The following is a 13,371-nucleotide window of genomic DNA, read 5'->3' as shown; positions in this document are numbered from 1 at the left end:
CAAACCAACAGCAGACGTCCTGGCTGCAACAACAAAATTATACCCAGACATCCAGCAGGTGGCAGCATATCCCATGGTAGCTGTAGCCAACCCAGCTTATGGAATGCCAAACCCTGGCCAACCCGCCCATCCACAGACCTTGCTGCTCTATCGCCCATGGACTGAAGAAGAAAGAGTAGCCGCATGCGCATCAGTTCCTCCCATTGAAGATAACGTTGAAAAATGGGCAGCTGCAATTAGAGAACTACATGGATCCTATCACCTCAATGGCAATGAATTACTAAGCGTCCTACGTCTGACCGCAGGACATCGAGTCGGAAGAGGCCAGGTCTACCAACCAGGCCAAGAACTAGACAACGCCCTAAATACTCTTTTAGAAAGAGCCATCGCAGTGTTCAAGAAACCACCTGATTTAACTAAAGTCCGCCAATGCCGCCAAGAACCTGAAGAAAGCGCACAAAAATATGTGGACCGCCTCCAAGACGTACTGAAACTACATGGTGGCATCGAAGAAAGCACTGAGGCACAAAGCACATACCAAACATTACTGCGGGCAACATTCCTGGATGGACTAGTGGACGGTACAGTCAATTTCATCAAGAAATGGTTCACAGTAATTGATCTAAGCAACGCCTTCTTTTCCATCCCATTGCACGAGTCTGCCCGTCATTGGTTTGGTTTCACCTTTAATCAAAAGATGTACACCTATACGAGACTACCCCAAGGCTATGCAGAGAGCCCCACCATTTTCTCTCAAGAAATCAACAACTGTCTGAGCCTCCATGAACACAGTGAAACCACTCAAATCTTGATTTACGTAGATGACATTCTCATCGCCAGTCCAACCAAAGAAGAAAATCAAGAAGAAGCAGTGAAACTGTGTCAACACCTGGCAAAGACAGGAAACAAAGCCTCACTGACCAAACTACAGTGGACTCAGACCGAAGTAGTTTTCTTAGGTCACATCATATCGGCAGAAGGAAGAAAACTAACCTCTGATCGGAAACAAGCTATCCTTGATGCCCCCAAACCAAAGACCAAAAGACAGATGATGGCCTTCCTAGGCCTAGTGAACTTTTGCCGTCTATGGGTTCTGGACTTCGCCGAAATAACGCAACCACTGGTGGATTTAATTTACCAAGAAGACATCGCCCTGGCCGATCCCATCACATGGACGAAAGAAGCTAATGAGAAGTTCAATCAGATAAAACAGACCATCACAAGCACAGGCCCCTTGGGCCTACCCGACTACAAGAAACTGTTCACCCAAACAGTGGACTGCAAAGACGGATTCATGACATCCGTCCTACTCCAACAACATGGTACACAAATGCGGCCAGTGGCCTACTACTCAAAGAAACTTGATGCTGTCGCCAGAGCCCTGCCCCAGTGTGTCCAAGCAGTGTGTGCCGCAGCAATGGCTGTCCAAGCATCCGCCGAATTGGTGTTGTTCCATCCCACCACTCTACTAGTAACACACTCAGTAGATGTTCTTTTGACTCAAACAAAAAATGTCATTTCTCTCACCAGCAAGACATCTTGGCCTAACAGCTGTACTGTTGTCCCAACCCCATCTTACCATCAAGAGATGCAGCACTCTCAATCCTGCAAGTCTCCTCCCAGTGGAGACAGATGGGACACCACACAGTTGCACAGAAGCCACCGAGGAAATCTGCAAACCAAGAAGAGATTTGTTAGACACACCCTTACAAGAAGGAGAAGCAGTGTTTGTAGATGGTTCCTCAAGCAAAGATGAACTAGGCAACACCAACACAGGCTATGCTGTGGTCACACAACAAAAGACACTGAAGAGCGGATGATTAATAGGAAATCTGTCAGCACAAGCAGCAGAACTCATCGCGCTAACAGAAGCATGTAAATTATTCAAAGACAAAGCAGTAACAATTTGGACCGACAGCCAATATGCCCACTCGACATTGCACATCTTTGCCGCCATGTGGGCTCGACGAGGAATGAAAACATCAACAGGAAAACCTGTTCAACACGCCAAATTACTCACTGACCTTTTGGCCGCTGTACTGCTACCCTCCAAAATAGCAGTATGCAAATGCAAAGCTCACACCTTAGCAAAAGACGCCGTTTCTGTAGGAAATGCTAAAGCAGATTTGGCAGCCAAACAAGCAGGCCAAGTCAAAACAAAGATCGTCATGCTCGCCAACCACAAAGAAACACAACAACACAACAACATTCCAAAACAAGTACTAATTGACATGCAAAACAACGCTCCAGACAAAGAAAAAACACTATGGAAAATGATGAACATTGAACTCACCCCAGAAGGCCTCTACCACAAAGAAGACCGACCAGTCATCCCCCGCAGTCTGTTCCACGCAGTAGCCACATTGAGTCATGGGAAGTCCCATGTCTCAACAGGAGGGATGATATCTATGGTAGAACAGACAATGACAATACCACAGGGCTTACAAACCTATTTTAAAACTTTTTGTAGGTCATGTATGGTGTGTTGTCGTCACAATGCTCAGGGAAACTTAAGACCACAGAGAGGGAAATGCCCAGTGGGCTCCTACCCATTTGAAGTTTTACACATGGACTTTATTGAACTACACAGAAGTGGTCAGCACAAGTACTGTTTAGTGTTAGTAGACTCACTAACTAAATGGGTTGAACTTGTTCCTTCAAAACATCCAAACGCCCTCACAGTAGCTAAAGCTATTTGTAAACACCCATACACCACCACATACCATCCACAGAGCGCAGGCTTAGTTGAACGGACCAACGGTACTATTAAACTAAGACTCAAAAAGACCATGGAAGAAACCAAAAAACCATGGCCTGAGTGTTTATCTCTAGTAAAAACTTACATGAGAATAACGCCAAACCCACAAGGGATCACGCCCTTTGAGGCAGTAACAGGCAGACCCTTTGTGCTCCCCTTATGGGAAAATCAGCCATGGTCAGACAAAACAGGAGAGGCAGATCCACTGACTAAATGGTTATGTGACTTGTTTAAAGAACGGACTGTGTCAAGAGCAAATGATCTGCCCTCTACCTCTCTTCCCCCTGCACAGGAGACGGTGACCCCGGGTGACCTGGTGTTGGTGAAGGTGATAAAAAGGAAAACATGGTCGAGCCCACGCTGGGACGGCCCATTCGTTGTTCTCCTGACCACACCCACCGCTCTCAAAATCGCTGAGAGAGAGACGTGGATCCACCAGAGTCACTGCAAAAAGGTCACCAAACTCAGATAAGGGATTACCCCCTGATTCTTGTCAAAAAGAAGAAGAACCTTAGGGATACCATGGCACGTGAAGACCAGGTTACCCCTGGCTGGTTAGACTGGTTATTCTCTGGCTCCTGGTCCCAGGTTCTCCTTAAAATTTTGGGCCCCTTCCTTGTGATCATTATAATGTTTATCTTATTATGTGTTATTTGTTCCTGCTGTATTGTCCCAATGTCTAAGAGGTTAGTCGCCCGTATGTTCGTGGCCCAGATGTATCAATATAACTTACTACGCGTAGAGGATTATGTTGACACTGTGGAGAGCCGAGCGTGAGTTAACGTCTCACGTCTCCCCTTCTCTCCCCAGCCGCGGTTGCATTGAAACAAAGCACAGCCTCTGCCTCGTTTTTCCTTTGTGCACGGTCGGTAACTAAGGGGATCTGTAATATCAGACCCAACAGCATGTTTGTGAACTAAAAGATGGTTAATGTTTGTCTACCTTAAATGGTAAACACTAGCACGCTAATGCTAATGCTCAAGGTTTAGCATAGGCTAATCTTTGGTGTTTAATAATGCTCCTGCTCAAAAGATAATAATATTCACTCAATTCAACTCGCGTTCAACTTTAAGGATTAACACAAAAGAAGAAAGAAAGAAAAAATATTTGTTAGTTTTTTTTAAAGCTCAAATTTCAGGGGATGGTGGCGAGGGGTTGATTATTTGATGGAGGAATCAATAGGATAATCGATTTTAAAAGATTTTATAGTGACAGCTAATTTTACACCGTTGGTCGAACTGATCATCCACAGTAATATTAGTCACTCACACAGTCAATATCAGCCATGGCAAGCTGCATAATTACTGATTTGCAACATTTCTTATCTGCATATTTCTTAAATTCAAAATACAATCAAATTAATATGCACTTAAAGTCAAGAGCCTTTTATTTCATTTTTAGTGAGGAAAAATGGAAAAAAATCTGTGTGGATTACGATGTGAACTTTGATTGTTTGACTTTTTTATGCAAATTTAAAAAAAATTATGCAATTTAATGTCAAATCTCAGGCTAACCATCTTCATTACTGCCAGGTGCCGCACGGAAAATCAAAATGTCTCATCGCCTGTTACTATGCATTCTGTCTTCAACAGTACCACAAAACCATGGAGGTCGTGTATTGTGGAAAACTCAGTGGAGACTTTGGTAGACCCGATCCTGAGATACAGAGAGAAAGCAGGAGATAAAGTAGCAGAGAAAGTTGGCGGCATATTCACCAAAGCCTGCTTTCTTCTGGCTCTGTTCCTGCAAGACAAATGCCGTGCCGAGGTCTGGTCTTCTTAAAAAAAACAATGATGTTCTAAATTTTGAAGTTGTGTACAAACCTTTATTTTGTCCTTTTCTAGGAGGTTATGAAACATCCTAAGGTTTTGGATAGGGTCAGAACTATTTACCACCTCACCGTTCGCAAACACAAGATGGATGCAGAAAGAAATGTGACAAAACACAAGATGGATGCATCAATCAATGGAAACTTCTACGTCCCAGCAACATCACAGAAACCCCGTCCTGTGTTAAGGTAAGGTCAAGTTCAATAATATAACTCCAAAGTCCTCACGGGAGCAAATTATTTTGAAATAAAAAAACTTTTGTTACATTTACTTCTGTAGCATATTTTTGTGTTTGTGATTTGTGATGTATACTTTTATTTCCCCAAGCAAAATTACGTAAATATTGCTTTTTTTCCCTTTTTTTTTCTTATACCTAGTCCTCCCACCGCTGCCCTTGACCCACATTGACCCTAAATGGTATTTTTCTGGTACAAAGAATATTAAAACGGTGCCAAAAATGTAATAAAAGTCAAGCATTGCTTTTTTTTTGTGGCGGAATGGAGCAAAGCAACCATGGAACATAGCTCAACTTCCTCGATTTATCACAATAGCTACAGTGATTTAAATTTTTATTTTTGGGGAATACAGTTTAGACAATTTTCTGCATCTGAATTTGTGAGAACAATTTGGGAAAGGCCTTTTCCCAAAGAAGGATTTGGTAAATGCGTATGAGACCTTACATGTATCTGAGCGCTCTGTGTCCGTAGCATGTTAGCTTGTGGATGCAACAGACGAATAACCTTTTATTAGAAATAAGCAGAAAAGGCACCGACATACTGCAGACAATGGATGATGATTATTGACTCAATTTTATGACATTCATCCGTCTCGACACCCCCCCAAAAAAACAGCTACTGGCAGGTGGGCAGTTCTATTTCTCCATCGATGCACTTCTGTCGCATATCCAGTATGCCGTCGTGTCTTGTTCGCCACACACACTTGAACTCGATGGCATCATCATGTTCAGAGTATATCTTATCGTCACGCAAGTATTTGAATTGAATGTTGTGTCTGCTCATGAGTTCTTTATTCACGGTGCAGGGCTCTGCAAGAAAAGGTATCATTCATAGTCATCATACAAGTTCATTTATCATTTGAGCTTGATTTATTCATTTGCATGAACGTGTTGACCTTGAGTGAATTTGAGACTTACTGAGGCATTTCAGCTGTCCAACCCATTCCCCGTTCTCGCAGGTCTTGTAGTTTCGCCCTTCCATTACATAGTATTGCTTGCAAATGTACTCCACCCTCTCATTATGTTGGTAACTGAATTGGGAGGACGATGTGGTGTCCCCGCCATCAAGGTACGGTGGCTGCCCACATCGCAAACCCCCTAGAAGAATTGGGAGAACTATAGATGGTCAGTGTACTGGTGCATCTTTATTTACAGTAGATTCAGAAAGTAGTAATACCACTATCATTTTTCCCTCGCCAGTCATTCTATACCCAATATTCCCCTCATTACTCCATAATGGAATTGCACGAAAACAATACACTTTTCACTCAACTCACTTTTTTTTCTCTCTTTTCTTTCGGCATGGTGATTTACAATAGCTTCACAGCTAACAAATAATATCAAGGCAAAATACAAAATGAAAGTAACTGTCAAGCTCGGTGACAGAATTTTGGCAATGAGCAAATCCAGAGAGTACGCCATCACGGCACAAGAAGGCACCAACATTTAACACCATTGCTGTTTATTTTGGTGTTTTTTTCCGCTGTGGGACAGAGGTGAGGTCCAGAAAGTAAAAACCCTGCCACAGCTAGCTGCCATGGTGCTCGTTTACCTGCTACGGAGCTAGCTAATAGCTAGCAGGGCCTAAAGCCAAACTGTCAGGGTTTTTACTTTCTGGACCTGGATTTGCCACCATTTTTGGGTTAGGGGTGGCGGTGTCGGGGGCAAAAAAAAATATTGTCATTTTACACTTCATATCTTGCACTGACAGTTTGCCTGGTCTTTTTCCAATTCACACACGCACGCACACACACACGTTCAAATTGGAATATTCGCGCACGTGCGCACACACTGTTACTGCGTCCACACACGCTCACAGGCCTGAGCTCTCGATCCCAACCATGCTTTCTTGTTTTGGTACAAGAATGGGGACATAGGAAGCACTTCAGTCAGCTCAACCAAAAAGGATAATTAGCTGTCTAGCGCCATCTGGTGTATTAAGGCTTTTATGACTATAAAGCCCCCCCCCCAAAAAAATGTCTATGTTTAGTTGATGCCCCAGTGATATATTGGGTAATTGCAGAAAATGCATTATAACACATCAGGTGTACAGTGCATCAAAAAAATTATTATTTTTTATTCATAATGGGAGTCAATGGGCCAATATTTGGACATTTTCACTTATGTGCACTATAAAAAATTGTTTCCACATAATAATGACAATAATAATTTGAGAATTTTTGAACGGTGCCTTTTTGAATTTCAACATGTTTTGGAAAATTGGGTGCAATTTCAGCTCTTTCAGTGATTTTTTTTCTTCTTCATATGCTTTATATTTGATATTAATATTAATAAAAAACAAAAAGCCAAATATTGGGCATTTTCCATACGAGGGCTTAGTAAATTACTAAATAAACATTTTGAAAGAATGCTGATGTGATTTCTTTTTATGTCAATATGCATAACCGAAAAAAATCATTTTTTTTTCTCTCAGACTATAATTGTACACCAAAATCTGAAACCCCTAAGCATTGAGTACAGCACAAATGTCAAAAGTTTGGTTTGTGTTAATTCCGTGGCTATTGAAAAAGGCAATATTACCTGCACAAGTTGGAAAAGGATTGCTCCACTGCCCATTTGGAAGACATTCAACCTCTGCCTTGCCTTGAAGCACCTGATTACGCGTGTGGCAAGAAAACGTCAACTTTTGTCCTTGTCTTGCTTGTGTGCCTTGTAGATAAGTGTCCAAGCGTATAGTAGCAGGTATATGTGTGAGCTGGCATAGTTCTATTCTCAGGAGAAGAAAAAAAAATGTAAATCAGACTTCAGACATAGTACTGTACAGTAGTAGTCAAATACAAGACTGAAGTGAATTATCCATACAGTTTAAATTTCAACAAAGATTTCGTGGGTGTTTGTTCAGTAAACTGTACACATTTCTGTATCAATTATGGGGCACAAAATCTGATAATATAATTATGACAATGTAGACAATGGGGACCCGATTTTTGCTTTGGCAAGTGCGCTCATGCACTGGCCTCAATTCAACCTCGTTGGGCTTCCAGATTATGGCAGGAAGTCAAGATTTAATAACCGAACTCGCACATGCGCAATTAATACCCTTATGGGAAAATATGCTCTGATTTCAGCATACCAGCAGTAATTGTTCACTGATTTCTGTAATCCTTCATGAAAGAAGACTGATTATATTCTGTGTTAAACCTAAATACGACATTTACAAACATCTGTTTTTACTTTGGAAAACAATGACCGAACTGGTAACATAGTACAACATCAATCCCCCTTTTTTTAATGACTGTATGAATACGAAGTACGAAAGAAACACCAATCACTGGTTAGTAAACAGTAATAGTAGTAAAAGTAGTAATAATAACAGTAGTTGGTTAATCAATTGAATAATGGATAGATTAATCGATTCTAAAAATATTCGATTGTGACAGTACTAATGCTATGTTTGTAGCAATTAGCCTACAAGTACGTTCGAACGTACTCGCAAGTACGTTCGAACGTACTTGTGAGTATGTTAAAACGTGTTTGCGAGTATGTTGGACCGTACTACTCTCCAAAGTACTCGCAAATACGTTCTAACGTACTCTCCAGTGAAATTAATTTTTACCTCACGTTGGCAGTTCCACGCTTCCTGACTTTGAAGGATCCATTGTGTCGTTACTTAAAATTTGATAGGTTTTTGCATTCTTGAATATGGGAATAGGACCTTACTTGTGCAAGTTGGGAAAAGTTTGTCCCACTGCCCATTTGGCAAACATTCATTTTCTTCAAATCCAACCAAAGCATATTCATCACTGCAGCGGAATCTTATTTTGTGTCCAATCCGTACTGCTTGATTCCGCGGTGGCACGTTGTCGACGCTAAGGTGAGGGTCAAGCGCTTCAACTTTACAAGAAATGTCTGGGGGGGAAAAAAGATGAGCAATATTATCGAAATGAATACAGAGGTTCAGCATACTTAGCGTTCATAAAAAATCAATTGTATGAGCTTGATGTTGCGGTTGGTGAGTGATTGTTACATTCACAATCAATTATGCATAAACTTGTACCATATAAACATATATTGTGTGACGGTTACCTTCACAATATGGGAACGACTTCTCCCAAAGTCCATCTTGACCGCATACTACTGTTGACCTGCCAATCAGTTGCTTCCCAGGATCGTTGCAGCTGAATGTGATGAAGTTTTGAGGAAGGACGCCCTCTTCATTGTCTTTTAAACCTTCGATTGTGATCCCGTCCTGTTCAGGCGGTTGGGGACATCTCTTAGCTGTACAGACATAACAAGTTAGCCAGCTCAACAAAAGGGCAGACAAAATTGTGCCTGATTTTTAACATACAAGATATCTTTGACTTTGATGTCATTGTTTATTGTCTGCTGGAAATTATGTTGTTTTGGTTGCCTATGTGTAATTTTAACTTGTAACACTAAAGTGCTTTAAAAAAAAAAATCTGAATATCTCGGCTTCTTATGACATTCGTAGATTCCATAAATTCAATACATTTTGCTTCAAAAATAGGTTTTCTCTAATCATGCATAGTACAGTACAGGCCAAAAGTTTGTACACACCTTCTCATTCAAATACATTTGCTTTATTTTCATGATTATTTACTACTGGTGTCTTTAAAAAAACGATTCTCATAAGAATTGAATAAGAATCAATTTTAAATGTCCCAAAATCAATTTTATTTAAATAATTTTATTCTGTCTTGCCCTTGTTTGTGCGCGCCTTTATTTGGAGCGCTGATCATGTTGTACACAATTTGGCCACTTAGGGGCTTTGTGGTTCTGATACACTGTTAAGTCTACGTTAGAGAGTAGAAGGAAAAAGTCACAATCAAGTTATTCCAATAAAAGTTGTTTTTTTGCAGTGTAGGAAGAGCATATGCCGATGAGTATTTTTAAGATGCTTCTCTGTGTACATTCCTGAAGCGTTTTGTATGAATAGCCGTTCTTTTGAGTGATAAAAGTGCCGCGAGTAGCGCGCTAATTAGCTAGTCAGCGAGTCAGACTGGAGTAGATCCTGACAATTCTTTGCACATCTATAAATTGAAGCAGAAATCATTGTCAATTAAATCATTTTGAAAAAAATAAAATAAAATAATCGATTCTGAATCAAATCGCAGGCCCAAAAATCGGAATTGAATCGTGAGACAGTCAAAGATTTCCACCCCTACTATTTACATTGTAGATTCTCACTGAAGGCATCAAAACTATGACGACAACTATGACAACTAACGAACACATTTGGTGTTATGTACTTAACAAAAAAGGTGAAAAAATATATATAAATAAATAGCCACCCTTTTCGCTGATGACTTTTTTTTTTGCACATTTCTTGGCATTCTCTCGATGAGCTTCAAAAGGCAGTCACCTGAAAGGGTTTTCCAACAGTCTTTAAGGAGTTCCCAAAGGTAAGAATGCCAAGAGTATGCAAAAAAGTAACCAGAGCAAAGAATGGCTATTTTGATGAATCTATAATATAAAACATGTTTTCAGTTATTCCACCTTTTTTCTTGTTAAGTACATAACTCCACATGAGTTCATACATAGTTTTGATGCCTTCAGTGAGAATCTACAAAGTAACCACTCATGAGAATAAAGCAAATGCATTCATTAGGGAAGCGTGTCCAAACTGTTGCCCTGTACTGTACTTATCATCAGCGAAAGCAAGCTGATGCTAAATTACTAAAACTTACGTTCACATGTTGGCACGTGGCCGGACCATTTGTTCCCCAAACACGTCCTGGTATCAATCTTACTCACCATTTGATAGCTAAAAAGAGTTGAGAGGAGAGGAGAGTGTTAACGATAATATTAATCGTCCTAAAAATATCTTCATGCAAAATTATTAAATATGTTTTTATGAATTTGTCTTCATCCACCTACCCCGGGTTGCAAAAGTATTTAATAATTGCCCCGAAAACAAGGTCGTCACCCTCTTTAATTTGATAATTGCCATTTGGAGTGTCTTCAGGAAGTGGACATGGTTTCACTGCAATGAAGAACAACAGTTTACCCACGGCAACTGTGGCACAATCGTAATCAATATCCTGACTGTCTTTGCACCAAATGCGTACTGAAAGGCTGACCAACATCTCAAGAAAGAGCAAAACAAGATCCACAAGCAACAATTTAGCAACAGATAATTAGATTTTCATGGGCAGAAGGAAAGAAACATGGTATAATATTCCTATTGACTCACAAATGCCACACTTTGAGACGGATTTGAGGAACTATACCGATTCAACTATGAAAATCTGCACATAAAACAAACAACATTATCTGATGATTAATTCACTTTCAGTCCATAGCCATCAGGAATCCTGTAGACCTAGTTAAGAACTTCCAGCATTTTATTTGGTATTCCAAAATATACCAGTATTTATAAATGATTTTCTCATTGCTGTTTATTTTGGTGTTTTTTTCCGCTGTGGGACAGAGGTGAGGTCCAGAAAGTAAAAACCCTGCCACAGCTAGCTGCCATGGTGCTCGTTTACCTGCTACGGAGCTAGCTAATAGCTAGCAGGGCCTAAAGCCAAACTGTCAGGGTTTTTACTTTCTGGACCTGGATTTGCCACCATTTTTGGGTTAGGGGTGGCGGTGTCGGGGGCAAAAAAAAATATTGTCATTTTACACTTCATATCTTGCACTGACAGTTTGCCTGGTCTTTTTCCAATTCACACACGCACGCACACACACACGTTCAAATTGGAATATTCGCGCACGCATGGTATAATATTCCTATTGACTCACAAATGCCACACTTTGAGACGGATTTGAGGAACTATACCGATTCAACTATGAAAATCTGCACATAAAACAAACAACATTATCTGATGATTAATTCACTTTCAGTCCATAGCCATCAGGAATCCTGTAGACCTAGTTAAGAACTTCCAGCATTTTATTTGGTATTCCAAAATATACCAGTATTTATAAATGATTATCTCAGTCCCTCTATCGGTCGAGCCCCCCTTTTTTTTTCCCAAGCAGAGCAAAAAAAAATCCTGGATCCATGCCTGAAAGAGTGCTAAGTCCATCGTAAAATGGACTTGTGTACTAAGCAATCCCGGAATGAGAACAAATTCTATTTACACAAGAATTTCGTAAATCAACCCGTGGGTAAACTTCAGGGACAACCTGTACCTAAATTGATGTCACTTTACACCATAAAGTGTTTTTGTTTTAGGCTTCATTTTATAAAGCCAGTTTTTTTTTTCTCGGAGAGGGGAAAAAAAAGGGAAAAAAAGAAAGAGAAGAAAAAATATATATATAAAGCCAGGTTTGATTTATGTTTATCATTTATTACTGAGATTTTATTAATCATGAAGAAAGGCTACTCTACTACATGCTAGCTGAATCTTAGTTCATGTTCATGATCATTTTGCTAACGTTAATGTTGGTTATCTTCAAGTATTGTCAGCTATCTAAAATAAAGGGATGTTTCTAAATCAGCCACTGTCACCCACAGTGTCACCTCCACACGCTGTACTTAGTTACAATTATTGCTTTCACTATCGAATATTTTTACAATCGATTAATCAACCGATTATTTAATCGACTAATCTGATTCATTTAAATTTTGCAATAAAGTTACAAAAGCATTTTCCCTGATTACTGTTTACAGGGATGTGATTTGACCAAAGTGAAATTATCTGAAAATTTAGCCGGGGGTCTGGGGGCCGCTGGCACCCAGCTAGGTCCAGGGGGGGACAAGGGGGGCGTAGCCCCCCGTAGCTCATGGGTTTTCCGTGTTTTTAAGTACTTTCAATGCACTCACATGACAAAGAAATAGACAAAACAACAGCATAAATTTTCAATGTATATTAAACTATCCCATATAAAATGGCAGTTTTAGTCAACTCAAAATCAGTCACATTCAAAAACATTGGACTGCCTTTGCTTTTAAAAACTATCACTGAGAATATCATCATATCTAACTAATGTGAGTTAACACATAAATAATGTTGAAGAGTTCAAATTTCATGAACAAATAATTGTATCATGACCAAATGAAAAGTAACTCATATTAGAGCATACCACAAATGTCTTTGTTATAGAAGAAGATGTTATCTGTCGGAGTCATGTGCATACACAATGAACTACTAAAAAAAAAAAAAAAAATAAAATCAGAATTTTTTTTTTTGGGGGGGAGATAAAAAAAAAGCGGAATTCCGCGAATTAGCGGAAAAATCACATCCCTGTGTTTATTAACCAGTGATTGGTGTTTACTTTGTACTTCAAAAGAACAACAATTTAAGTGATGCATATGCCTCCCAAACTATAATTGCTGATGGAGAAGTCACTCACGCGTTCTCCTTACCTTCACATTTAATTGGTTCACTCCACATGCCATTTAAACAAGTTGCAGAACCTCCACTTTTTCCACCTGGGTTGATACAGTTATACTCTACGACGTCACCATTGACATATTTTTCTTTATTGTCAGTGAAGGTCATGATTAGTTCCGCATGTTTGGGCTTGGAGCAGTATGCTGAAAACACAAGAAAGATAACATCAAGTTAGAGCTTGCTTGCTTGGTGCGGTGTTAAAAGTTGACAGCCTATTATTCTCTT

The 13,371-nt window shown here is 39.9% G+C and overlaps 1 protein-coding gene across 1 annotated transcript in view; it reads right to left on the bottom strand.

Annotated features, from left to right (window-relative positions):
* LOC144062151 (sushi, von Willebrand factor type A, EGF and pentraxin domain-containing protein 1-like) overlaps positions 1-13,371 on the bottom strand; it is a 93,033-nt gene that overhangs the window by 25,893 nt on the left and 53,769 nt on the right. Inside the window, exons 21-25 of the mRNA XM_077583187.1 lie at positions 10,682-10,787; positions 10,492-10,568; positions 8,870-9,061; positions 8,504-8,692; positions 7,364-7,549 (exon numbers count right to left, since the gene is read on the bottom strand). Of these exons, the coding sequence (XP_077439313.1) occupies positions 7,364-7,549; positions 8,504-8,692; positions 8,870-9,061; positions 10,492-10,568; positions 10,682-10,787 (750 nt within the window). The remainder of the gene's footprint in view (positions 1-7,363; positions 7,550-8,503; positions 8,693-8,869; positions 9,062-10,491; positions 10,569-10,681; positions 10,788-13,371) is intronic.

Source organism: Vanacampus margaritifer, chromosome 13, assembly GCF_051991255.1.
Source record: "Vanacampus margaritifer isolate UIUO_Vmar chromosome 13, RoL_Vmar_1.0, whole genome shotgun sequence".
NCBI classification, from domain to species: domain Eukaryota; kingdom Metazoa; phylum Chordata; class Actinopteri; order Syngnathiformes; family Syngnathidae; genus Vanacampus; species Vanacampus margaritifer.
This window is presented reverse-complemented; position numbering and strand designations above follow the sequence as displayed.